This window comes from Arachis ipaensis, chromosome B2, assembly GCF_059453495.1.
Source record: "Arachis ipaensis isolate K30076 ecotype BB chromosome B2, ASM5945349v1, whole genome shotgun sequence".
Classification (NCBI taxonomy): domain Eukaryota; kingdom Viridiplantae; phylum Streptophyta; class Magnoliopsida; order Fabales; family Fabaceae; genus Arachis; species Arachis ipaensis.
In genome coordinates, this window is record NC_142437.1 from 108,109,163 (window position 1) to 108,135,845 (window position 26,683).

Here is a 26,683-nt window from a genome sequence, read left to right on the forward strand (position 1 = left end):
TTGAAGGTAAGGGCAAAATTAGCCGCTACGTGTCGTATGCAGAATGCACGGTACGCAGATGGCGGTAACCAACCTCCGTCAGGGGCCTTAAGCGCAGCCTTGATGCCGTTGTGCCTGTCCGATATAACCAGCAGACCGGGCTGCGGGGTCACGTGCTCTCGAAGGTGCGAGAGAAAGAATGTCCAGGACTCTGCATTCTCACCCTCCACCAGGGCGAATGCGACTGGTAGAATGTTGGAGTTCCCGTCCTGTGCAATCGCGATGAGCAACGTTCCCCCATACTTCCCATACAGATGTGTGCCGTCAATGCTGACTAGCGGCTTGCAATGACGGAATGCCTCGATGCACGGAGGGAAAGTCCAGAAAAGTTTGTGGAAATACGCTTGAGACTCCTCCACCTGTCCTCCAACTCGAACCGGGCTCGTTCTGAGGACCGCAACACTTCCAGGCATCGTCAGCTGGACACCCAACACCCACCTAGGGATGTCGTTGTATGACTCATCCCAGTCACCGTAGATGAGGGCAATAGCCTTCTGCTTTGCCATCCATACCCTCCTGTAAGTCGGCCTAAAACCAAAGTGCGCTGCCGTGGCGTTTAGGAGCACCTTTATGCTCACGGATGCGTCATCCCTTACCATTGGCATAATGAACGCCGAAATCACATGATAATCCAAACTCCTGTGGTCGCTAGAGATGGATGTGGCCAGGCAAGTGTGAGGTCCGTTGTACCGTTTGACCTCCCAAAGACCCTTGCGCTTCCGGAGACTCAGTCGAATCAACCATGTGCACCCATTCCCAAACTCGGAACACTTGCCCACATACCTACAGTGATCGGACTCCAGCACCTTGTACTGTACCCCTCGCCGGATGCTGTAACTCTTCACACTTAGCAGGGCCTCGTGTTTATCCTGGAATTGCTGACCAACCTGGAACTCTGTCAGACCAGCAGTCCCTTCCGCATCTCTAGCTCCGAATCCAACAGCGTGCCCTAAAACCCCCCTCATGCCTCATGGCGTCCAAGTCCAATGAGGAAAAATGTGGTGGATACTGCTGTGTGCCAGAGCTAGAACCACCGCCCGCCAATGCAGGACCAGTCGCTCCAACCTCGTCGCCGCTGTCATCCTCAATCGTATCCGGCTCGACGTCGTCCTCATCTGCATCACCCAAGACTCCGTCTCCGACGCCAACCGGTGGAACGCCCTCTAAAGCGTTCGGCATAATATCAAAGGATCCTGCCTCGTCGCCTACCCCGTCATTCAGATCAACAGCAAAAGACGGGGAGGCGACAAGTTGGACCGCTGGCTCGTACACTGGGACGGAGGAAGAAGCCACGGCAGCCCTGGAACTGGAGCCAACTGTCGTGGCTACATTGGTGGTATTCCGGTTGGAACCCCCTGAGCTGGATACCACATCAATCAGCTTTGCGAGCAACTCTGGTGTCCTCACCTCCGGAAACTGCCTCCGACAAAGAAACATGACTTGCAGGTCCTCATCACTACCAATTGTGAGACAATCATACTTCACCGTATCGTGCAGGATCGTGACTGAAATGCGATAGAAAAACTTCTTAACCCGCTTCGCACCTTCCAGGCCAAGTTTCATCAGCACAGATCTAACAAGGTCATCATAGCTTGTCGTTGGATTCAAGACAATACAGAGAGGATCCTTATCTGTGAACTTCACTCCGGAATGAGTTTTCCTCTTAATGGATCCTCTGTGGTGAACCAGAACAACAAAACTCTCCTCACTAGCCATCTTACTGGTCTAATGAGACCAACTCACGCTTAGAACGGTTCTATAGAGGTCGATCTCCCACTAATTCGAACCGGCCCGATTCGAATTATGGTTTGTGTAATTCGAACCAGTACGGTTCGAATTACTCAGGCCGGATCTCTCTCTATAATTCGAACCTCCCTGGTTCGAACTATGTGCAGCCAAGGTTCGAACCAACCTGGTTCGATTTATGAAGAAATTTTTAGTGGGAGTTCGAACCATATTGGTTCGAATTACATGCAAAGCTACTCTCCTACTAATTCGAACCACACTGGTTCGAATTACTAACGTTTGTAGTTCGAACCAACCTGGTTCGAATTACATAAAAATAACTTCTGGCTTATTGCTGAAACGATTTTCAATTTGGCGTATTTACGTTACACATTTCCAACGTTGGCTTATTAGGGTTTTTTGCCCTCGAAATTATGTATTAAGAATTTATCTTGATTTGCAAGGACATATGAAACTATGTAAGTAAGACAATAACGCAATCAAACCTCGTGCTGTGACAGAGAAAGAGTGCATCCAAGATGTCAAAAAACAAAAAGACATGACCAAAGGGACAAAAATGAACAGAAGAACCATAATTGACTTAATATTTTTTTTTCCTTCTTTTTTCTAATTTTCTTGTATCAATTAAATTTTTCCCTTCAATACCATATACCAAGCAGCATAGAAAAAGGAATAAGAAAAAGATGAATAGGAATAACCAATTCCCTAGTTTTCACGCCAACACTATATTCAAACAGATTCCCTTTTCTCTTATTGCACATAACATTGCGGGCCATGATATCTTAGACTTCAGATTTCAGTCTCCAGAGAACAGAACCAAAGGTGGCAGGAAAAAGCACAAGTGGTCACATATAGTTGTCACTACTCGTAATAAATAAATAAAATAAAATACTATCTCATATACTTAATATACGAGTTTAAGTCCAAAATTTTGTTAGGGCAAAAAATATAAGCACAAGAATTGTATTTTTGTATTTTTGATAAATGATTTTTAAAGTTGTTTTTATAAGTATATCAAGACGAGCAAATATAGAGATCGGTACTTGAAAAATGGAGACATTCAGACATATATGACTTAGAAAATTTGTACTTTTGTCCATGTTTCTATTTTATACAATTTTATGGATGGATAAAAAATTAGACAAACTTTATCATAATATAGATGATGTCTATTTCTTTATCGTATTTTACAAATACATTTTCATTCTTCCATATTCTCTGTATTTTTATTAAGAAACGATTGTCACCCGAAACCTAAATAAAATAATTAATACCAAAGTAAACTAAGGAATGTCTTGATCGTACTAGAGTAACCCCTGTTAATTAAAACTAACTTAGCTTAAATAAATAATAAATGTTATAAAAAAGAAAGCAAAAAACACAAGTGGGACCAACAACACAACCTCAAAAGCAACGCTGATTAGAAGAGTACCCATATCCTCAGGTTCAATACAATTTAATACATGTCTAGTACCCACCATTATGGTGCATTGTATCTTTTAACGAAGAATGAATATTATTTTCTAAAAAATCATAAAATAAAAAAGTATTTACAATGGACATATTTTCTATAAATTAAGTGAAATTTTTTGTCCTTTCCACAGTTTTATTCTTAAAAAAAAAAGTAAAGTATCGTTTTTGTCCTCAACGTTTTGGGTAAATTCTATTTGTATTCATAACGTTTAAATCGTCCTATTTGTATCCCTAACGTTTGTAAAAATGATTCAATGTTATCCTGCCGTCAATTCCAAATGTCTGGGATAGAATTGATGATCTACTCCAAAAAATAGCTCATCAAATGTTGAAACTAATTCCTACAATATTTACATAATTCACTTTTCTAGGGATATAATTGAATCTAAACACAAATAGTGGGTATAATATTAAAATCGAACACATCAAAGTGAGACTTAATTGAGAATGAATACATCCAAGTGAGAATAATTGAAAAATATAATCTGATTTGTTAGCATAATTGATAGTAGGATAACATTGAATCACTTTTATAAACGTTAAAGATACAAATAGAACGATTTAAAGGTTAGGGACACAAATAAGACTTACCCCAAACGTTGGAGACAAAAACGATATTTTACTCTAAAAAAAATAAAGTGATAGATAAGTTTTTAAAAATTTATACTTGAGACAAATTAGATTTTAAAAAAAATATTAATTAGATTTTAAAAAAAATATTAATAAAATTTTGTTATGGTATCAAATTAAACGTAGACAAATTAAAAGTTAAAATCTTCTACTCTAATTATAAAGACTAATCTGGAGCTAATACATATATATCTATTATGGCAAATGATTTTATTATTATTTTTTTAAAGATCAATACGTTTGAAATATAAACCAACAAATTAGAGTTCAAATGAAATAGTCTCCCCATACTTATTTAAGAGCGAGACTATCTTTGATAAAAAAAAATCTGTTTAAAATATAAATTCTTAGAAATACTTTACGGTTAAAAAAAAATGGCTCTCACATCCCTTTTCATTCTATATTACCCTCTAAACAGTTTCATTTCATTCTTGTCTCCCTCGAGTCTTCATGGCTCCACTACTTTATCTTTTGACCAAAACCACAACCCCTTTTTCTCCCTTCTTGATCCCTGATAACAACAATTTCTCGTCAATTATTTCTCACCCTCCCCAAATCAAATTCTTTACGCTGTTCATTTTTCACACCTCATTGTTCCCACTCCAAAGTCCAATTTTCCATTTGCCTCAGTTAAATTGGTAGGCCTTACTTCCAAAACAACTAATGTTCATAAAAATGTTTTATTCCTCAAATATTGTTGGCCCATTTGTCATGTGTGCATGTCTCATGCACGTATATTATTATTTTATGTAAATGAGTTTATTTCAGATGCCCTTTAAGTTCTTGCATGTTCTCAAGGTCATGTATGTTTGAGTAATCAAGTCTCTTGAAACATCTCTATCTATCTCTTTAAATGTTCTTGAAACATCACTCTCTTTAGTCTTTAAACTTTGTTATTACTATATAACAATTAGTTTCTATTATTACTAGCTAGTATCTACCTTGTTTCCTTAAATTTGTTTATAAGTATATACCTTCAAATTTATCAACATATCCTAATCCTTGGTATCTATATTATTCCTTCTCTGCCTCTCCTCTGTTTTCCTCTGTTTTAGAAACAGGGGATTTGGAACATTTGGAGATTTTTAGAAGTTTCAAGTTACATATTTTTCCTCAAATGTTAAGGAAAAGCAAAAGGGTGTGCTTTAGCCCTGAGTCAAGTGACAAAACAACCATATTTCTCAAGCATGGTACTTGTGTTGGCTATGACAGCAGTGGAGGCGGTGGATGTGGAGGCAGAGTGTTGGGAAGCAAGAAAAGGATGATTGGATGTTGGAATTTCGGATTGCTCAAGGAATCATCATCACCTGTTAAATTTCTAGTAAAGCTTGGATCAAAAGTAGCAAATGCTATTGGAATTGCCTCTATGAGAAGGAGATCCTCAAGGAAAGTTTCTTCATCGGCTTTGGCACGATCGCAGTCGCTGACAGGCCCCATCGACTCACATCGCGCCAAAGCCGTTGAAGATTGCATTGAGTTTTTGCATTCTTCTTCCTCTAGGGAGAGACCAAGTTCGGTTTCAGAAATTTCTGGTTAGGGAAGTTTTAGTTTTTAATTTTTGGTGATTGTTAATTGCAAGATATGTATATTTAGAGAAAGTGAATTGTTACATAGCCAGAATAGTTTTGGCATGATCTTTGAATGGTTGATAGCATTACCACATTGTTATGACAAATTGTTCTGGCTAGTTGTCTAGCATTAGTTCTTTTTATTTTTTATTTTTTATTTTTGGATTGACATGTTCATTCGTAGTGTTTAATCCTTGTGAACTATGCCACTATGGTAGTGGAGTTTGTGTAGAGTTTCCAACAATGAACATTGGCTCCATCATGTTACTTTGTTAATGAAGTTTGAGTAACTCATAAGAACATTGGCTTCAACCCTCAAGTCATATTTTGGTGCCTAGTTTAGTTTGAATTGTAGGCTCTAATTTCTGACTATTCATTCATTGTTGCTAACAGTTTTCTGCTTTCAAACCAAAAAAAAATTGGCTATTATTGTGGGAGTTTGATCAATGCCCCACTTTTATTTTTTATTTTTATCAATAGTATTATTTATGGAAATAAATTTATCATTATCCCTTCAAATGACTTAGGTTTTACATCATCTTCCTAAATTATGCATCAATTTATGGAACAAACGCGTATGCTTATATCAGCCATTAATTACAAAAGGGACAAAACAAAAATAAGAAGCCATTTGTCAAAGGTCCAAGTTCATTTTAGTATAATATTCTCATTTTATTTATTTATTTATTTTGGTTCAAAGAAGCAACAAACAACTGAATAGCACAATGAAAAAAGACGGCTACTAGAAAAAGCAAAGAAATGCTTAATTATTTTGGAGATACTTATAATTTTACTCAATTTTTAATTGAGCTCAAAATTCTTTTAGTGAAGTCTCCGAAAAATTTTAAATCTTTATTTTCATGTACTTTCGCAAAATACTAAATCAGATTAAACATTGGGTTAAGAACGAATTTGGTCTCTAAAATTTAGGTCAAAAATTTTATTCGTTTCCAACCTTTTTTGTATTCAAATGCATTCCTAAGATTCAACTTAATTTTAAAATCGTCCGTCAGACAATTATATCTTCAGTGTTATCATCTCCATCCCACCTTCAGAAGAGAGAGAAGTAGAGACTTAGAGAGAGAAGCAAAAACACAGAGAAGGAGAGAAGGAAGTCTCGCCCTCGCCCTAGCCCTCGTCGCGCCTCGCCCTCGCCATTGCCTCGTGTTCCTCGTCGTCATCGAGGAGGTGGTAGTGGTGGTAGTTGTGTTTCTCGCATTTCCAGCATCACTGATACACCTCCCTTCCCCTTCCCTGCCCTCCGCCATTCAGACTCTCGTAGAACATGGATGAGCTAACAGAAAAACCATAATTTTTTTATTTCCTTCCCTCCTTTTTCCTTCATCACAAACCCTAATTTCTGAACATGGATTGTTGTTGCTTTTTTTTGGTTCTTTGGTTTTGGTGAGAAATTGAAAAAAAAAAAAGATGTTTGTTGTTCTTATTAATGACTTAATGTCTAATTTTCTTATTAATGTTTGTTTTGACAATGATGATGATGATTTTCTTGTTTCTTGTTAATGATGATGGTTTTAGTGATGAATTGCTATTTTAGTTTTGATTTATTTGAAATTGTTGTTGAAGGTTAGATTTTCTTGTTAGATTCATGAACAGATGATGATCATGTGGTAGTGGGTAGGGTGATGTAGATGGTGATGAGGTGGTAGTAGGTGGGGTGATGGTAGCATGGAAAAGAGAAAGTGGGGTATTTTTGCTATTTAAAAAATTAATCTGTCCAAAAGGACAATTTTAAAACCACGTTAAATCTTAGGAACAATTTTGTATAAAAAAAAGATTGGAGACAAAAAATTTCGGCCTAAACTATAGGAGGACCAAAATCGTACTTAACCCTTAAACATTCTATGAATATTATTTAACTAACCATTCTATAACACATCATGTTATAGATGCTTTTAAAGGATTTTTTATTTAAATTATTTAAATATTTTATTTACTAAAATGTATAATGGGTAGAAGATTATGATTTTACATTTACATTACACATCTCGGATATACAGGATATAAAATAACTAACAAAAATATTATCCGTATACCAAAATCAACTATTTATTAGTGATTTATTAGTTTCTAGAGGTTTGACGGAATAAGTTCTAATTTGGATAGTGATTACAAATAAGTAGAAGAGTATGAGTAGTTAAGATAATGGGGGTGAAACTTAGTTAGAGTAAGAGTAGTGATTGGAGTCTATGTTGTGATTTGGGGGGTTGTTAAAAAAAAGTATGGGTAGTGATTTGCTATTTTATTCAGAATTCATGTGATGTTTACATTAAGTCAATTTTTTTATTAATATTAAACTAGTTTTTATTAGGCCCAGTTTGATGAATATATGATGTTATTTTGTATTTGAATGCGTAACATTATTTGGATGCAAACAAGTTGTATTCTTTGGATTAAGAGATGCATTAGTTGATATTGTTATATAAATATGTTTTGATGTGGTCCTAAGAGACAATTTGTTACGTTGTTTATGCAGCCCACCGAGGTATCACCAGCATGAGACGGAAGCAGGGTATGCACCTGGACGAGAGGATCGTTTCATACTTGTAGATGTCTGGTTTATACTATCTTGCGAGGCTAAACGAGACTTAGTTTAGGTTGGATGAGCTGTTGGTTAGTGCATTTATGGAGCGATGGCATCCGGAGACGCACACGTTTCATATGTCATTCGGGAAGTGCACGATTATACTACAGGACATGGCATACCAGTTAGGGCAGTCGATTGATGGACATTACATCAGTGGATGCCTGATGGAGTTTGAGCGATACATCGAGGGTGGTCGCCCAGCTTGGGTGTAGTTCGAGGAGCTGCTGGGTGTTTTGTCTCATGCGAACTGCATCAACAAGTTCATGATGAGATGCAGTTGGATGCAGGACACATTCAGAGAGCTTCCTGATGGTGCTGACGACGCCACTGTTAGGAGGTATGCCCGGCTTATATCATGATGCTTTTGGGGACTCAGCTATTTGGCGACGAATCCAGTACTCGCCTTTACATTCAATGGCTGCCATACGTAGCCAGGCTTAAGGACATAGGTAGGTACAGTTGGGGATCAGCTGCTCTCTCATGGTTATACCGGTGCATTTGCCGCGTGGCGAATTGAAATGTTGTGAAGTTAGTCGGTCCATTACAGCTGTTTCAGTCATGGATCATCTGTCGGTTCCCTGGTTTCAGGCCCGCTGAATATGATACGTTCGGTTGGCCTTTGGCCTCGAGGTAGTGTTCTATTCATATGCTATGTTTGTCAGAATTATTTGGTGTTAGTTTTATTTAGTGATAACCTGTGTTTGGGTTGCAGGTGGTCAGGTCACAACTCGACCGCGAGCAAGAAGGGACCTCAAGTTGCTCATTGGAGGCTCAGGATAGATCTCCTACAGGATGGAGATGTGAGTATTTCGACAACTGTAAATAGTTAATATCGATTTCGGGTTGGCAACAATGTATATTTAATGATGATGTTTCATAACTATTTCTATTCACAATTCACTTGGATGCCGTATAGCTCTCATGATGTAGTTCAGGTGGTGCATCCAGAGATATTGGAGCCTCGGCATACGGCATTGTAGATGTTTGTGACAGCGTTGATATATTTTGCTGTCATAGAGTGGCACCAGGTAGATCGGATGCTATCGTAGTTTGGTGGAGTACAGCCTCGACCACGAGCTACACTCGATATCGATTTCTTGATGTCGAAGGATGGCAAAGGTGGTGATCGGTGATTCCCACACAGCTTGCAGTTTTGGCACCTCCATTGGGACAACCGGGCAAATCATGTCATTCGGTTTGATGTTGTTCCAAACCCAAGCCCATCGCATGAGTTTTTGGATTGGTGGAGCCAGCATGGTAGGAAATTCCTATCGCCTTAGCTCATCCTCGGTAACCCCAGGGCAGTTCTTATTCTAGTCGAGGCGACCTAGCGAGGTCCAAGACAAGTTCCTGACATGGATCGGGTGGATGATGTTCCAGATAGGCATCGAGTAGAGCGGAGAGCTCGTGTTAGGACACGTAGGAGCCAGCGTGAGTGGCAGTAGCTCGACAATGCGATGGCGGGATATGAGGGCAGAGGTTGAGGTCATGGACGAGGTAGGGGTCGTGCTGGACAGGCAGGGAGGGGTGGTCGTCGAGTTAGAGCTGGAGATAGACGGAGAAGCAGACACGATAATGATGACCGTGGTGACGATGATAGTGATAGTGGGGATGATGATGGGGCTGATGGTGGGGATGATGGCAAGAATCATGGCAGAGATGAGGGTGGGATGGGGGTGGACTTGGAGGAAGTCAGCATGGTGGCGGTGATAGATGATCACATGGTGGAGACTAGTATGGTTCTGGTGTGGGTGATGATACCGGCGAGGGCGGCAGTGGAGATGGCAGAAGGAAATTTGGTGATTACTTTTTTGGTGTCCCTAGTGATGACCAGGATGTACATAAGAGCCAGACATGGATTAGCCCAGGTCAGCTTTTATCGGATCTGCTCACCAATGAGGGTCTTGATGCGGAGTTCGGAGGATCACACTTTCTAGAGGAGATTAGTGTTATTATGCAAGACTGCAGGAGGATGAGGCAGCACGCCAGAGGTCGCATGCCACCGGACCCCAGTCACACCTAGATGTGGACCTGAATGAGCCTCTGTCAGGGACGCTGCATGAGCATTTTGCTTTGGGTGACACTCTTCCTTCGGCATACACAGTTGCCCCACAGACTGTGGCAGGACCTTCTAGGCCACCCCCACAGTCTGAGGCTAGACCGTCTAGGGCACCCCCACAGACTGCACAGGAGGTGGAGGCAGCCGAAGATGGAGACAAGGATGAGGTGCCGCTCTCCCAAAGGCGCCAGAGGATCCGATGCCCTCAACGCTACTTCACAGGGTCATATTTGTTCGGATGAGTCATGGCTATTCGTGTTTAGTATATGAGTTATGATTCGTAGTTGCTTTGACTTTGCATTACTTAGTATTGTCTGTGTGTTGTATTTTATTCGTGTTTAGTGTATGAGTTGTAGGTTGCATGCCGCGTTCACCAGAAGCCTACGTGCATCCTTGCCCTTAAAATTCAGGGTAAAATTTACGGCCACATGTCGAATGCAAAATGCACGGCATGTAGCGGGTGGTAGCCAACCTCTGTCGGGAGCCTCAAGTGCGGCCTTGATACTGTTGTGCCGATTCGATATCACTAGAATACCCGGCTGCGGAGTGACGTGCTAGCGGAGGTGGGATAGAAAAAATGAGCACGACTCAGCATTCTCACCCTCTACAAGTGCAAATGCAACAGGCAGCATGTTGGAGTTTCCGTCCTGAGCAATCGCAACGAGCAATGTACCCCCGTATTTGCCGTACAAGTGGGTCCCGTCAGTACTGACCAACGGCTTGCAATGTTGGAAGGCATCAATACACGGTGGGAATGTCCAAAAAAGCTGGTGGAAATAGGCATTCGATTGCTCCACTTGCCCACCCACTCGCACAGGACTCGTCCTCAACACTGCAACACTATCCGGCATCGTCATCTGCACACCTAGTACCCATCGCGGTAACTCATTGTATGAGTCATCCCAATCTCTGTAAATTTGTGCCACGGACTTCTTCTTAGCCAACCAAACCCTCCTGTAAGTCGGTCTAAAACCGAAATGTGCCTCTATCGCATTCAGCAGTACCTTGATACAAACGGCAGCATCAGCTCTAACCATTTGCAGTATGAATGTCGAGATCACATGATAATCAAGACTCCTGTGATCACTCGATATCGACATGGCCAGACAAGTATGAGGTCCATTATACCGTTTTACCTCCCAAATACCTCTATGCTGGCGGAGACTGATCCGAATCAACCATGTGCACCGGTTGCCAAATTCCTTACACTTCCCATAGTACTTGCAATAATCGGACTCCACTACTTTGTACTAAACCTCGCGTCGGATGTTATAGGTCTTTACGCTTAACACGACCTCCTCTTTATCCTGAAACTGCTAACTAACTTGAAACTCCGCTAGTCCTCCGATACCCTGTGTATCTCTGCCACCAAATCCAACAGGTTCGCCAAGAACTTTCTGTTGTCTCATGGTATCCAAGTCCAAATTTAAAAAGTGCGGGGGTACTGCTGAGTCCCTAAGCTAGACGCTCCGCTATCCCCCAGTTGGATTACTCCCTGCTATGCCATCACCACTATCATTGGCAATGATATCCGGCTCCACATCATCTCATCGTCATCATCATTCTGCAGTATATCATCTATACTATCCGGTGTTCCACCTTGTATAGAAACCGGTGCCGTATTAGTAATACCTACTTCTACGTCACCATTGCGGTTTAGATCAGCTGCAAAGGACGGGGAGGCAACCACCATTGCCTCAGGTGCAATCACAAGCACAAATGAAGAAGCACCAACAAGCCTCGAACTAGAATAGGCTGCCGTTGCTGGAGCTTGGGGGTTCCGGTTCGAACCTCCTGAGCTGGAGACCACATCTACAAGCTTGGCCAACAGCTCAGGGGTCCTGACCTCGGAAAACTGCCGATGACAATGGAGCAGAACTTCCAAATCCTTGTCACTCCCTATGACAAACAAATCGTATTTCACATCATCTCACAAAACTGAAATCGGAATTTGATAGAATAACTTCTCAACCCGTTTCACGCCTTGTAACTCCAGTTTTTGGATTATAGAATTCAGGAACTCAATGAAGCTCGTTGTAGGTTTCAGAAAAACACTAAGGGGATCCTTATCAGTAAACTTAATTCCAGAGCATGTTTTTTTTTTTTTCTTAATCGACCCTCTATAGTGCACCAACACTAAAAAACTATCCTCACTAGCCATTGTGTTTCACTCTCATATGGAATTCACGTTCATATCATATTTATATACGTTGGCCTCACAGTAAATCGAATTTGCCTAGTTTGATTTATTACTCCATGGTAATTCGAATCAACCTCATTCGAATTATATAAGGACAACACAAGGGGTAAATTGAAACAGGTTATTTCGAATTACTAGGGATGTGAATTGCATGCATAAATCGAATCAATGTGATTCGATTTACTAGGGTAGCATGCATGCATGCATAAATTTAGTTAGCTTCGATCTGCATTTTTTCATAGTAATTCGAGTTACCCTGATTCGAATTAGTGAGAGTTGACAAATCGAATGAGACTCATTCGATTTATATAGAAACGTGCTAATGGGAGATCCATGTAACGTTTTTTTATTTGGGTGAATTGTGTAATTTTGAGCTCCATTTAGTTTAATTGTGTGTTTTATCCTTTTGTTTAATTAATTAAATTTGTTAGTTTGTATTGACGTGCGTGCACACACAGATATATAAAAGAATTTTAAAAATGGAGTAAATAGAAAATTAAAATTTATTTAGGAAAATTAGAAATAATTAATGATAATGAACTGATATTATTTCTTTGATTATTTTTATAATAAAAATGTTCTGTTTTCAGGGGAAAATAAATAAAAGAAAGCATATTAGTCACTCTAAATAAATTTAGTTAAAAAGTCACTTATAATATTTTAAGAAGAATATTCCGAGAGAATAATTTCTTACATGATTGTGGAATTGCTCTAAAAAGAAAAAACTAAAAAAACAAAAAACAAAACAAAACAAAACAAAGCAAAAGATGAGTACTATAGTCTATAGTAATGTTAACTCCTAAGGCACCTCACCTAAAACGTCTTCTTGATAACAAATTCATGGTACTAATTCCACTTCTAATTTCTAAACTAACCAATATTTGGTGATGATGATGATGATGGACTTCAATATTATAAGCCACAATAAAATTTTCAATGTGTTGTTGTGGGGCCATATTTGAACTTAACCACTCAAGATGCTTGCTAAAAATTCTTGTTATGATAGCATTGCTACCCTACATAGCTCATAGACAGAAGAAGAAGCATTCTCGTCTATCTATCTAGTGGGCCTATTCTATTCCCTCCAACATTTAAATAATTTAAAAAAAAAAAGAAGAAGAAAAAACCCACTGCAAGCCATATCCTTAAAATCAGTGATTGTCCCCTAAGTGACACCCACTTTACAACATTTCTTAGACCAAAATATGAGTGATGCACCCCAAATTGCCTATTGCTCAAGGAACCCAGTAGTGCAAGTCCAAGTCATAATCTTCACTATAGTACAAAATAAACTCTGTTGAATGCAAAATTTATTCACATACTTTGTAATTATTAGGATAATGTTAGTGAAATCGGTTAAAAAGTAAAAATTATTTGTTTTATAAAAAAAATATTAAAAAATAAAAATATCATATACAATGTACATTTTTTTTAAAAAAATTTAATTATAATTTTAGTTTTTATCCAATTTTACTTTTTACTAAAGAAATTTCTTAATTATTATTGCCATAAACACCCAACCTTCCTTTCAAAAACCTTTACCTTACCAACGATCTACGGCATTGATAAGGTCAAGTACAGTGATCCCAAACTTCAATTAGAAAGAAGAGAAAAGAGCACAAAAGCTGAGTGCTAGAAACTCTCACCTAATAGTGTCTGAAAAAGATAAATATTCTTTTTCAGTAAAATTTATTCCAAAATTCGAATCTGCAAGGAACTATTTGGCTTAGGTTTTTATTTTCTATTTTTGTATTTTTACTATTTCCCATTTTAGGACTTTGTTAAAAGAAATAATGAAAACATACACAAGATTTTACTTTTAGGATATGTTTGATTAGAGAATAAAAATGGGATGAAAAACGTTCACCTTATTTTTATTACACAACCAAATATCATTACTTTACCTTCTCCTTCACAAATTTTTTAAAAGAGAAAACATGAAAAATAAAAGTTAAAAACAAAAAAACTATAGGATTATTTCAAGACAAAACTTAGAATGTATTTAGTTTGCATTTTTCATTTTCAGCCCTTTTTTTTTATTTTATGAAAGAAAAAAACAAAAGATAAAAATAAAAAATACAAATTTATTATTTTCATTATTTTTTTATTTTTTTCATAAAATTTTAAAAACAGAAAATACTGAAAAGACAAAAAATAAAAACGCAAACTACACACCCTAAAGTTTTGTCAAGACTCAACCTCCAAAGAGAACAAAATGAATATTCCCCCAAATATTGTCACCTATTTTTATTTGGGTATATACTATTGACACTTTTATCTCTGTCTCTGCCATGTTTCTATTGAAAGAACTTCACCAAAGCAACAACATGAAAACGTCATCCACTATTATGAATAATCCTGGAATCTTAGCTGGGAAAAAGACTATTGGTTTTAAAAAACTGTGACAAAAAAGAGACTTAGCCAGGCAAGGCAATGATGGCACAAGCAGAACACAAACAAAAGCACTAAAGTTCACACGTACGCTAATAATTGTCATTCCACTAATCATACCAAATGGTAAGAACCAAAAAAGAAATTCAAAATGGCAACAATGATCAAGAATCCAATGTGAGATTTTCAAGTTCTCGGATTCCTCCTCCTTGACTAGTGCCCTTTTTCAACTCCAATGCTCTCTTGTAAGGAGGTGCAATTGGGGGCTGAACAGGATCAAGGCTCTGATAGGTTCCCCCAACAACTTTAGGTAGTGGATATGAGCGATCAGAATCATATCCACTAAGGTCACCACATGCTAGAAATGGTATATACACCTTGTTAGGGCCTTCCAACCACCCACTACAACAATCTGCAAAACCCCACACACATTAACAAAACATTGCATGATAAAACTCAAGACTAGGAACATGACACGATGAACAAGTAACTCAGCCTTATCCTACCAGATGGGATCGGCTAATGGATCAAATAGCATCAAAATGTTGAGTGTGGATCAAATGGAGGATAGACCAATGTGATCCAAGAAAACTTTGGAATACTTTATTAAGAAAGATTTTTAAGTATAAGGTGGACTCAACACAAATATGATCTATAACAATTCTCTGTGCGTCCCATTTACCTGACCCTACCTAGTGAAATAAAGTCTCCTTAAGGTGATTGGACATGTTGGTGTCATATATGAGTGTGTGATAGTTGAGCATATTAGGTTTTACATAGGAGTAAATTCAACGAAGAAACATTTTTATTTATAAGAATGTTCATAAGATTTAATATAAGGACCTAAAATATACCTGTATCATCTACCCCTGAGGGACTTCCAACCTTCTCAAGAAGGCGATGAAGATCTTTTGGATTGAATCCTTCAGGAGGGGAATAGTTTTCACAAACTGCAAATGCCTCTGCAAATTTGAACACCAGGGATTAGCATTATTAAACACAACCCTCCACTAACCGAAAAAAAAGAGAGGAAAAAAAAAGAAACTTGAAAAGTTTAGGGTGTATGAGATTTAAATTTTTCCGAGCAACTTATAATTTATAAGGAGATACAAAGACAAAAGATTGTCTTATATATGTATTAAGAAGTTATTGGAAGGTGCAAGTCAACCAGACTTAAATGAATATAACTTAGATATAGCCCAATAAATGAATAAATACTTTAACACACTCCTTCACATGGAGCCGTTGGTTATTGAAGCATGGATATGGCATAGACTCGTCCTACCTTAAGCTGAAATTGAACTTTTATTTAAAAGAATGGGGGAAAATAAAAAACTGAAATTCAGACCACTTGGTTATAGTAACTCTGGTATTATCTTATGAACTATGTTCTCAAAATTTTAAACTGTTGGGGAAAATAAAAGCCTTATCTTGCTATGGCATAGACTCATCCTACTTTGAGTTAAATCTTAAACCCTAAACTCTAAACCATTGAATATAGACAAGTATTATTATATCTTAACACTAAGCCAGGTCAAAACTTGTAAAGAGAATAAAAGCATGCATATCAAAAGATAACACAGTAAGAAAATGGGAAACAAGAAATTACCTATGCTGGAATTGCGACTGCTTTTTGGTTTTGCAAAAGTAACAACAGGGAAAAATAATTTTAGCTGCAAATAGAAAGGGGCAATATGTAATGATGACTCTAAGCTTATAATAAAAACTGGAATTTATGAAAAGCTGCTACGAAAAAAAAATGTGTAATAAATGTAGATCTGCAACAATAACAAATACAATGATGCACCTTTACCACATATCTTATTATGATGAACAATTCACATGTACAAGTGTAGACACTAAAATTTTGAATACCCATGAGTAGGTTTCTAGTTCTAACTAGACAAAAAGCATGCTACCAGTGAAGGAAGCAATATTACTTTCTTTTTTTATTAAAGAAAATGTTTTAAATTTACAAGTGCACTTATATTTCTCAAGAAAATGAATCAATAGCTTTCCTTTAATTTTTTAGAGTACTAAGTTGATTTTTATCATTCAGCTCACTTTCCCCTTTAGAATTCATCTCATCAGTCTTGTAGTATTTGGACGACTTCCATTCCTTTTGGCTTGAGTATCATTCAATGTGAAACATAGGTACCAAAGAAGAATGACTGGTAGAATATATACTAGCTTAGCAATTGCAAAGAATGCTTAAGTTCCAACTTCCTACAATCTTTACAATAAGGGCCTGAGGAGAAATTTTAAATACCTGACAATATAAAAGACTTGTATCTTTTCCTCTAAATATCTTTGCTATAAATTTCCCTCCTTCCTTAAGGACATGGGTAACAATTGTCAAACCCTGTAAGGAGTAACCTGGTTAGCATCAAGTAACCAGGAAAATCCATTTGAGGCAAATATAATTACCGAACTAGTAGCCAATTAAGAAAATAAAGTGAATTAATTGAAAATGAGAACAAAATTATATATATATATATATATATATATCTCACAAGAGATAACAAAAGAATGGCCAGTATCTTCATAACCCTCAAAAATTTTTTCCTCCTGAATTTCAAATTTGAATAGGACAAAAATTAGGGCTGGAAGTGAGCCGAGCTAGACCAAGCTCAAGCTCGGCTCACGAAAATTGAGCTTGGCTCACGGCTCGACTCATTAACAATCGAGCTTATTTCTTAAGCTCAAGCTCGGCTCACCAAAAGCTCACGAGCTGGCTCGAGCTCACGAGCTGGCTCAAATAAGAGAAACATAGATACATAATTTATATTTTTATATCAATAAATTATAACTTATATATTTTTAAAAATATTTGAAAAGATCAATTTTATATATTGTTTATCTATTAATAAATTATAAATTTTTTATTTATGTCTTATATTAAAATTACATGTAAAAAATAAAATATAAATATTAAATAATTAAGATTGTTATAATATATATATAATCGAGCCAGCTCACGAGCTAATGAGCTGAGCTTATCCAAGCTCAAGCTCGGCTCATTTAATTTATGAGCTCAATTTCAGGCTCAAGCTTGGCTCACCAGCTCACAAGCTTAGCTTATCGAGCTGTTAATGAGTCGAGCTCGAGCTGGCTCATGAGCTGGCTTGACTCACTTCCAGCCCTAACAAAAATGCAATGTGGTGCACCTTAGAGGACAAGCACGTATGAAAGAACAAAAGATGAGAAGGTTATAAGAACAAAAAAACTTATTGGAACAAAAAAACTTACTGCAAGTATGAGTTGGGACTGAACAAATTCGTCCATGTCATGAAGCCCAGTAACTGCAAAATCACTTACAATTAAATGTTTTCTACTTAAATAACATAAATGCTATGCTTCATAACTACGCAGTTAATTATCATATTTTGTTTACCATCCGGAGCACCATCACACACAACTAGGTCAGCCTTGCAGCCATCAAAATGTCTGATGACCTGAATAAAAAATGATAAAGAAAACAATTTTCAAACTTTAGTACAATAGGTAATTGAGATAAATTAACTGATGGAACATGCAGCCTGCAAGTTCCATTGTTCAAAAAAGAAATGAGAAAAGAAAAAAAAAAAGATAAAAAGGAGGATGAACTCTCGATCAAATTTCCATATAAAAGAAACACAGCTTAGATAATAAGATAAGACAGATTAAATATAATTTTCCAATTGCATATGTGAAACATTCTCATCCCAGCCCAACAAAATAAATATAGTACAGCATGACAGCAGTATTACTGTTTACCACTTCAGCAGTCCGTGCATTAGTTATATCACCCTGCACCTGGATAACACCTTCAATTGGAGCCATTGGCTGCAAATCAATAGCTACAATAAGAGGAAGATCTTCATCCCTGATATCAAAATGAGGAGAAATTTGACAACCAAGACAAAAAAGCCAGCTGATATGATTTACATCATGTTCAGAAACATAAAGCACACCACTTTCACGTTGAATATTCAAAAGCATTGATTTGATTATTTTATAAATTCGATAGAACATATGAGTGGGAAACAAAGCACTCTCAAAGAAAAGAAAACTTACTTTGCATCAGGTGCAAGTTTAACCGGGAGATACACTTTACGACTCAAAACCTGAACATAAGAATTGATTGTTATGAAGATGGACATATAGTGCAAGCTCTGTTATCCCTATTCTAGTACTTCTACTATTGATGATATATCTCCATGTCATGGACTGACCTCGGTTCCAGTCTCAAGTATCATGTTAAAAGTTAAAATAATGTCAGCAGAATAAACTAAAAACAAAAAGTTGTGTCTAGTAATGACATTGTTTAAAGTACTTTAAACTTAAAACCATGCAGTTGATTGGTCTTGTTGCTGCTGCTGCTGAAGCAAAAGATGCTTTTCAAAACATTTGTGGTTGTGCATAATATGAAATAATTTAAATGAATAATATTGGTTAACAATTCAAATACCAAAACAGTGATCATTTCCAGTCACTAGTACCTGACTCCAGCTACCTGGGGCAGCACATAAATCTACAACACGCTTCACTCCTGCCAGAATTTGAATTTGTTTCACATAATGTAATACATACATAGAAATAAGGAATCACAATGCCATATCAATCTGTAGTAGACTCAAGTACAAAACCAAATTTTAATTGAAAACATTTCATTATTTCTTAGACAAGAACAAGTAAGAAATCCATCTATCCCAAGAAGTCACATGAAAAAGGAGTGTAAGTAAGTCACTTGTCTATTGTTGACTTCAATTTCTATTTACTGGGCTAACACATAATGGGGTAATGACATTATCAAACTCATGAATACAGGACAGAGGGCAATACCATCCATACAAAAACATATTAATAAAACAACTTAAAAAGAAAACTGAAAAATTCACCTAGCTAGTTAACATTTTCCATGTCCCTTGAATAACCAATTAAAACACGCACCTTCAAAAATGTTGAACTCCTCATCTATCTGAAGGAGTTTAAAGGCACTTCGAGCACGCCAACCTTCTTCTTTTGCTTTCCGGTAATATATATCCTGCAAAAGCCAATTCAGCTAAACATATAAGGGAAGCCCAAAAACACAAACAGCAAATTCAGAAAGTGGGAACCAATCTCTACAATACCCTCTTATCCCTTGATGCTTTGCCCATAATTTATCTCTCACTTTCCAAACTGCTAATCCTGAAAAGCAAAAACAACAAATACCATAAAACACACATAGACACATAAAGGCATTTCATCAAACACCTTATTTGCATAACAAAAGGAAAACAACAATAACAACAACAAGACACCATAACGAACTAGATTGTTTTTATGACCTTTAATTTTGATTGGGTTGCTTTTGCTCATGTTTTTGCTTTTTATCTTTAATTTATATATTTTTTAAAAGATTTATCCAAAACACCCCCATTATTTACAACAACAATAATAACAACAATGGGCTTTTAGAATTAAAATAAAGGTTTACCAGTTAGCTGCTCCGCTGCTGGCAATGAACAACCACGGGCTAGTGGCCAGCGGCAGCAACCGTCAACGATGACGGAAACGAGAGAACCAGATGTATCCGGTGTGACGGTGCGGTGATCGACGGCGAATCGTATTGGTGACTGGTGAGGCTGCGAAACTGCGAAACTGCGAATTGTGGTAGACTGATGGTGACTTATATGGCTGGCTGGCTGGTGGTTAGTGGTGGCCGTCGGACGTGGCTGACCGGCCGAAGAACGGACGAGGCAGTGAAGCACGAAGAAGAAGAATGCCGGGGAGGCGGGGAGTGGAAGCTGTGTGTGCCGGTGCCCTAATCCTCCTAATTTTTTAATTCTGGTTCAACCGGACCGTGTCCACTGACTCGAGCCTTGGTTTTATCTTTAGCCGGGTCTAGATTTTTTTTATATCGGATTTAGACGGATCCAAATGAATTCGGACAAAATTTGACTCAAACCAATTGGGTATGGACGGAACCTTTGGACTAATCTGGGCCATGAACAACCCTAAGCAGAATCAAGAAAGAAAGAGAGGCCTGACCAAAAACTATAAAAGAAAGAAGGAAGCTTCTTTTTTTTATATGTCCAAGAGAACTTTGGGCTTTTGGCAATGGCGGTGGTGGAAGTGGAAATGGAAGATATGGCTGCTCTAGCAGTGAATAATAATCAGCCAAACTAGTTTCTTAATGACCAAATGAACCGGCTTTAAAAAATAATAAACCTACTTTGAAAATAACTAGTCTCATAAAAACTAATTTTTGTCGTCATGTGACATATTTTTTAATAGAGAGTTGATATTGTTCCAAAATAATAATATTAGAATCGAGGTGTCTTTTTTATTTATAATGAATTCGTATTGTTCTTTATGAAAATAGTCGACGATTGAGTTGGGTTTTTGTTTAAAATATACCATTCGTATTTAAGAAAAATATTTTATATATTACTTTTGTGCATATATTTTTTACAAAACATAATTGATAAAAATAAAAAAATAAATTATTTTTTATGCCATAAAATTAAAAAAATATTAGATGATCAGTATAATTTATAACTTTTAATTAGTAGTTAGTTATTAATATTTAAAATTGTGAATTAAAAATATAATATTAGATTATTAAATTAAAAAAAATTGAATCGGTGACCAAAAACAATAAAAGTATAAAAAAAAAATAGTGTAAATATAATTTCTTCAAATTGAATATTCTCCGTGAACCGTGGTGAAATAATAGCATAACTGCATAAGGAATGGGTTCACCAATTCCAGCATTCCAAGTATGGAAATTAATCCAAAGAGAATTATGTTTCCCCATTTCTGAATCATTCCTTTGTAAATGTAGCAGAACCTTAGTATATAGAGTAATTAGTTATTTTATATTATAAAAAATTTAGATGCTGACAAAATTGATCAGAAAAATTGAACATAAAATGATATCTATATAAGATAAGTTTTGTTCGACAAAAATAACTAATTTTTAAATTTTTATTAATAATTTCGTAAATATCATTTTCTATCTTAAATCGATTCATTCTTTTTCTATCCTTATAGTTGCTGTCATTTACCGGCTACCATATCTCCTTCGAAAAGTCTCTAAATTTTGCTACAATGGCTCGAATTTCAACAACAATCGCAGCAACTACTCGTTTGCTCTCCACTGGTACTATCACATTCATTATTCATCTATTTATCTATTTGTATCCTTTTGTGTAGGTCACTGATTTAGTTTTCATTTTGTATTTGTTGCATCTGAGCGGGGGTAGTGTTGCTGCAGCTATTGGAGTTCGAGCCATTCTAGCAAAGTTCAAAGACTTTTTGGAGGAGGTATGATAGGCGGCGATAATTGTAGGAAGAGAAAGGGAATGACTTAATTTAGGATAAGGGAGGGGTATTAGTTGCAGAATTATCAATAAAAATTTAAGGATCAATTATTTTTGTCGAAAAAAATTTATCTTATATAAGTATAACTTTAATTTTAATTTTTTATGGTTAGTTTTGTCAGCGTCCAAATTTTTTATGGTCATAAATAACTATTTACTCCTAGTGTGTGTGTGTATATATATATATATATATATGAGTAATGTTAGGTAACCAAAATATTATAGACAATAAACAAAGATATATCATTAATAATATTTGCATTGATAAGAAAGTGTAAATCACTCTCCTAACTTAATTAATACAATAATTTCTTTCTATAACTATCTTCCATCATTAATTACACCAAAAGTCAATTTTAAATTTAATGTGAACCATATCTCAGAAAATTCTCTTTCTTTATTACATTCATAATTCTATAATTTTTTCTCAAATAAAAATTTTTAAATTCTTATATTTTTAATTCTAAAAAAATTTCAAATTACCTCAATACATTTTACAAAAAATAAAAGCATCTTAAATTTGGACAAATGACTAAAATAAATCATTTGGGTCTCAAATTTACCGAAATACAACTTTTGTATATTGCATACGCAAATGTAATTTTTTACTAAACTATATAGACCGCGAGAGGGTCCCATGAATTCCAAATGTACATAAACCGCTATACCCCTCCAGCGGTTTGTATTAAGATGCAAAATGGCTAGAAACTATCGCAGCAACACCCGCCACATTTCTCAACGTTGAACTTGGAAGCCATCGGCCAGTAACCGAACATAGATCCCAACTGGTATGCAACATCCTGCAGCGTGATGGTGCACTGCCCGAATGACATATGAAAAGTGTGTGTGTCTCAAAACGCCACCTCTCGATGAATGAATGCGCTGAATAGGGGCTTATCCAACCAGAACCATCTCGTGTTGAGCCTCGCCAGGTGGTACAAACTAACCCTCTCTAAATAGGGTATGATCCTGTCATGTAGAGGCATATTCTGTTACCTCCGGACACTATAAATACACCTACTTGACTATAGCATGTGAGAGAAATAACCAAACTAAATGAAATTCCATCACTAACAAGTTTAACCCATAGATTATAACCGGAGACAGATACTAAACTTATAATTTTAAATTTAAATTTATAAAACTTAAATATACGACTCAAATCTTTAATTTAAAATAATCAAATACTAAACTTATAATTTTAAAATTTAAGAACATAAAATACAACCATTAGATTCTATTTACAAAATTTAATCTTTAAATTTTAAACCCTAAACAACTAAAATTATAATATTAAAATTTAAACTTACATATTTAAAAGCTAAAATTTTAAATCTTAGTTTTTAAATACGATACTTAAACAACAACCCTACAAGCCTTACAATTTGAATCCTATATCTCAAATACAAGAGGATCATCATTCTACTTAAACATTTGATCCTACTTTTAAATTTTACATCTTAACTTTGGAATCCTAAACTGGCCAATCCTAAATTATGTGTTTTAACTACTGCACCCGATACTACATTTTATATTATATGAAATTCAATAACTAAAAGAAAACAAACTTACCTCTTCGTTGATGTTGCCGGCAACATGTGCAATGCCTTTGAGCCGGTAAAGACCGTGTTCGTCCATCATGGTCCTGGCCCCAGCAAAGTCAGAATGGCCAAATCCTCTAAACGTGAAGAACTTTGTCTTCCTCACCACACTTTTCTCTCTCCCTCTCTCTAGAACGTCTCTTTCTCTCTCTAAGAATATGAAAATGGCTCAAATTGAATAATCTGCGACTCCCCTCTCGCGTATTTATACTAAAGCATAAACCGCTGGACCCATGTCGCGGTTTATGCATGTTTGACATTTACACAGAAACCGCCAGACCCCTGCCGCAATTTCTAGCCATTTTGCATATCAACATAAATTGCTGGAGGGGTGTAGCGGTTTATGTACATTTAGAATCTGTGGGATCCATCTCACAGTTTATATAGTTTAGTGAAAATTTGTATTTGTGTATGTAATATGCAAAAGTTGTATTTCGATAAATTTGTAACCCCAAATGTTTTATTTTAGTCATTTGTCCTTAAATTTGATTAGTCTCTATTTATTGAAAATAAGAAACATTCAAAATTATTAGTTTTTGAATTGCAAAATAAAATAATAAATAATAAATTAGTACCAACTCATTGATTATAAAAATGACATGTTTAAAATTATAGATGTTATACATATAAAATTATGGATGTTAAATTAAAGAATTTTAACAACTACTATACAACTCATATTTTACATATAAACTATTAGAAAATAAAAAATAAAAAATAAAATATAAACAAAAATTAAAAAATAAATTTTTAAAAATAATTATTAACTCATCATATTAAAATTAATAAATAAGCATACATATAAATATTAAATAAAAAATATTAAAATAATTAAAATCATTATCCATTAGTAGTGCACATATAAGATAATTTGAAGAATACAATAAGACACATAATTTAAAATTTGGTAATATTAATTATAAAAATTTATTAGTTATGGACATTATATATATGAAATTATGAATGTTATGAGTACGAAATTATGGATGTGATTAATATGAAATTACGGATGTTATGTGTTACTTATACAATAACTAAAAATTGATATGTGTATGAATGTAATAACTAATAAATATTAATTTAATATTTGTATGTTAGTTGCATGTAATTATGGATGTTATCTGTATTTATGAATGGCATAATCATTGGTGACGAATAACATTCACCTATACTTCAGGTAACATCGAATTTGAGAGATAAAAGAGAGAGAGAGAGAGAGAGAGAGAGAGAGAGAGAGAGAGAGAGAGAGAGAGAGAGAGAGAGAGAGAGAGAGAGAGAGAGAGAGAGAGAGAGAGAGAGAGAGAGAGAGAGGGGGGGGGGGGGGAAACACAGAGTGGGATAGAATTAGGGATTTGCAGATAAAGGATCCTAAGGTTTGGAATCAAGAAGAGTATCTACGTTCGGAAAATGATTCATTCTCTGTTTTTATCACCAATTTGCCACAAGATATTTCTAAGAAGGAATTATTTCAATTGTTCCATTAGACGGGGCGAATCAATGACATCTATTTAGCTCAAAAACTGAAAAATGAGAAGGTGTACTTGTTTGCGTTTGTTCGATATACCATGAAAGGGGGCGATGAAGGCTATAGCAGAAATGCATAATACAAGTATAAGGGGGAAGATAATATCAGTAGGTGAGGCTAAGTATAGAATGCCAATGGAGGGAAAGATCACCGGGATACGCAAGGGAGACATTGCAAGAACTGATATAGAGAACAGGCAACCTAGGAGAGGAAAAAGTCCTACAATAGTGGAAGAAATAAAGAAGGATACATCTGTCAAGGACCTGCATGGAAATGGTTGGATGAAGAAGGTTGAAATTCCAATAGCAAAAGAGAATTTCGATTGGCTGCTGAGGAGTCTGGTAGGAGGAACGACGATAGCCATTAACTTCAAATAGCTACAAAGAGCGATCGGAAAGAATTTTTCTCAAGTTGTCGAAGTCAGAGAACTTGGAGCTTATAAAGCCTTGCTAGTTTTTGATACTATGAAGAATGCGAAGGAAGCATTCACATTCAAAATGACTAGCTTCCTACAATTCTTTCATAGTGTATAGAGATGGGAGGAATTGGAACATAGTGAGACAAGAAGAGTTTGGCTAGAATGTTATGGAGTACCTTTACGTATTTGGTCAGTGGAGACGTTCAACACGATAGGTGGCCTATGGGAAGAAGTAGTCAAGTGTGATGAAATGACGAAGTCGACCTTATCATTCAGTTCGGGTCGAGTGCTAATTGATACTTGTGTATTTGACATGATTAAGAAATGGGTGCATATCACCATAGGTACTAGTGACTTCGATGTCTTTCTAAAGGAGGTAGGACATGAGGTATATGGAGATAATTGTTTGCTGGAAGATGCAATTGTAAGGTAAACATGTGAAAGCTCTAGTTCACATTCCGGTGGAAGAGTGGCGATGGCGGCGGCATGGGATCCCGCGGCTAAGATCATCATGGAATGGGCAAACAAAGGAGATGAGGACAAGTGTAGAATGGTAACATCAGATATCTTTTTGAATGAATGCAATCAAGAAAATTCAAAACAGTATCAAGTGCAACGGAAAATGGGTTCTTTCAGAGTTAATGGAATTAATGGTAAGGCTGGTTGTGAGGAATTTGATAATTATATGGAGGTTGATTTGGAAAGAACAGATACAGATAATTGCTTGGATAAGGAAAGTGGGTCCAAAAGAGTTGAGGTAAGTGTCCAAGGGTGGAATGATATGGGTCTGGGATCTAATAATTCAGAGGCCCACGCACAATGCAATAATTCTTGTCTCCCGATGGGTCACACAATTATTGGGCCGGTGAAAGAGAAGCAGATGGGTTGGGAGCTTATGCCACAAGAGACCAACAAGGAAGGTGGGCCGGGTCAGGGGTTAGGTAGGTGTTTTGGTTCGGGCTAGTCGGATCCCTCCTTGAGCGTTGCTAGACTATGCGGAACGGGCTGCACACTTCAGCATCCCCCATTCATTGATCACGCTCCTGCGTTCCATTGAGCTGAGGGGACATGATCCGGTG

At 36.5% G+C, this 26,683-nt stretch overlaps 3 protein-coding genes across 4 annotated transcripts; 1 reads left to right on the forward strand and 2 right to left on the reverse strand.

Moving 5' to 3' along the window:
* The first annotated feature begins 4,323 nt into the window (after positions 1 to 4,323).
* On the forward strand, positions 4,324 to 5,768 carry LOC107627648 (uncharacterized). Of its 2 annotated transcripts, none has more exons than XM_088505168.1 (2): positions 4,324 to 4,526; positions 4,944 to 5,768. In XM_088505168.1, the coding sequence occupies exon 2, from the start codon at positions 5,006 to 5,008 to the stop codon at positions 5,423 to 5,425; it is 420 nt and encodes a 139-aa protein (XP_088361294.1). In that variant the 5' UTR covers positions 4,324 to 4,526; positions 4,944 to 5,005; the 3' UTR covers positions 5,426 to 5,768. The 2 variants fall into 2 exon arrangements, with proteins under 2 accessions (XP_088361294.1, XP_016185959.1); XM_016330473.2 differs by having other exon boundaries at positions 4,950 to 5,768.
* Positions 5,769 to 10,674: 4,906 nt separating this feature from the next.
* On the reverse strand, positions 10,675 to 11,529 carry LOC107627649 (uncharacterized). The gene is made up of 2 exons (XM_016330474.1): positions 11,446 to 11,529; positions 10,675 to 11,370 (listed from the first exon to the last, which is right to left on the reverse strand). The coding sequence occupies exons 1-2, from the start codon at positions 11,527 to 11,529 to the stop codon at positions 10,675 to 10,677; spliced, it is 780 nt and encodes a 259-aa protein (XP_016185960.1).
* A 3,110-nt stretch (positions 11,530 to 14,639) lies between these two features.
* On the reverse strand, positions 14,640 to 20,550 carry LOC107625723 (S-adenosyl-L-methionine-dependent methyltransferases superfamily protein). Its single transcript, XM_016328425.3, has 12 exons — positions 20,173 to 20,550; positions 19,826 to 19,883; positions 19,644 to 19,737; positions 19,193 to 19,242; positions 18,768 to 18,817; positions 18,468 to 18,576; positions 18,106 to 18,166; positions 17,961 to 18,013; positions 16,981 to 17,073; positions 16,321 to 16,384; positions 15,566 to 15,673; positions 14,640 to 15,123 (listed from the first exon to the last, which is right to left on the reverse strand). The coding sequence occupies exons 2-12, from the start codon at positions 19,850 to 19,852 to the stop codon at positions 14,876 to 14,878; spliced, it is 957 nt and encodes a 318-aa protein (XP_016183911.1). The 5' UTR covers positions 19,853 to 19,883; positions 20,173 to 20,550; the 3' UTR covers positions 14,640 to 14,875.
* Between the last annotated feature and the right edge of the window lie 6,133 nt (positions 20,551 to 26,683).

What these genes read in the sequence shown, in the direction of transcription:
- LOC107627648 (XM_088505168.1), top strand. Translation starts at nt 5,006, where the DNA reads ATGTTAAGGAAAAGCAAAAGGGTGTGCTTTAGCCCTGAGTCAAGTGAC.
- LOC107627649 (XM_016330474.1), bottom strand. Translation starts at nt 11,529, where the DNA reads ATGAGACAACAGAAAGTTCTTGGCGAACCTGTTGGATTTGGTGGCAGA. An exon ending in GAGGACTAGCGGAGTTTCAA is followed by an intron (nt 11,371 to 11,445) that starts GTTAGTTAGCAG and finishes CGCGAGGTTTAG; the next exon opens with TACAAAGTAGTGGAGTCCGA.
- LOC107625723 (XM_016328425.3), bottom strand. Translation starts at nt 19,852, where the DNA reads ATGGGCAAAGCATCAAGGGATAAGAGG. An exon ending in GGAGTTCAACATTTTTGAAG is followed by an intron (nt 19,243 to 19,643) that starts GTGCGTGTTTTA and finishes AAATTCTGGCAG; the next exon opens with GAGTGAAGCGTGTTGTAGAT. An exon ending in ATGCACGGACTGCTGAAGTG is followed by an intron (nt 18,167 to 18,467) that starts GTAAACAGTAAT and finishes TTTTTTATTCAG; the next exon opens with GTCATCAGACATTTTGATGG.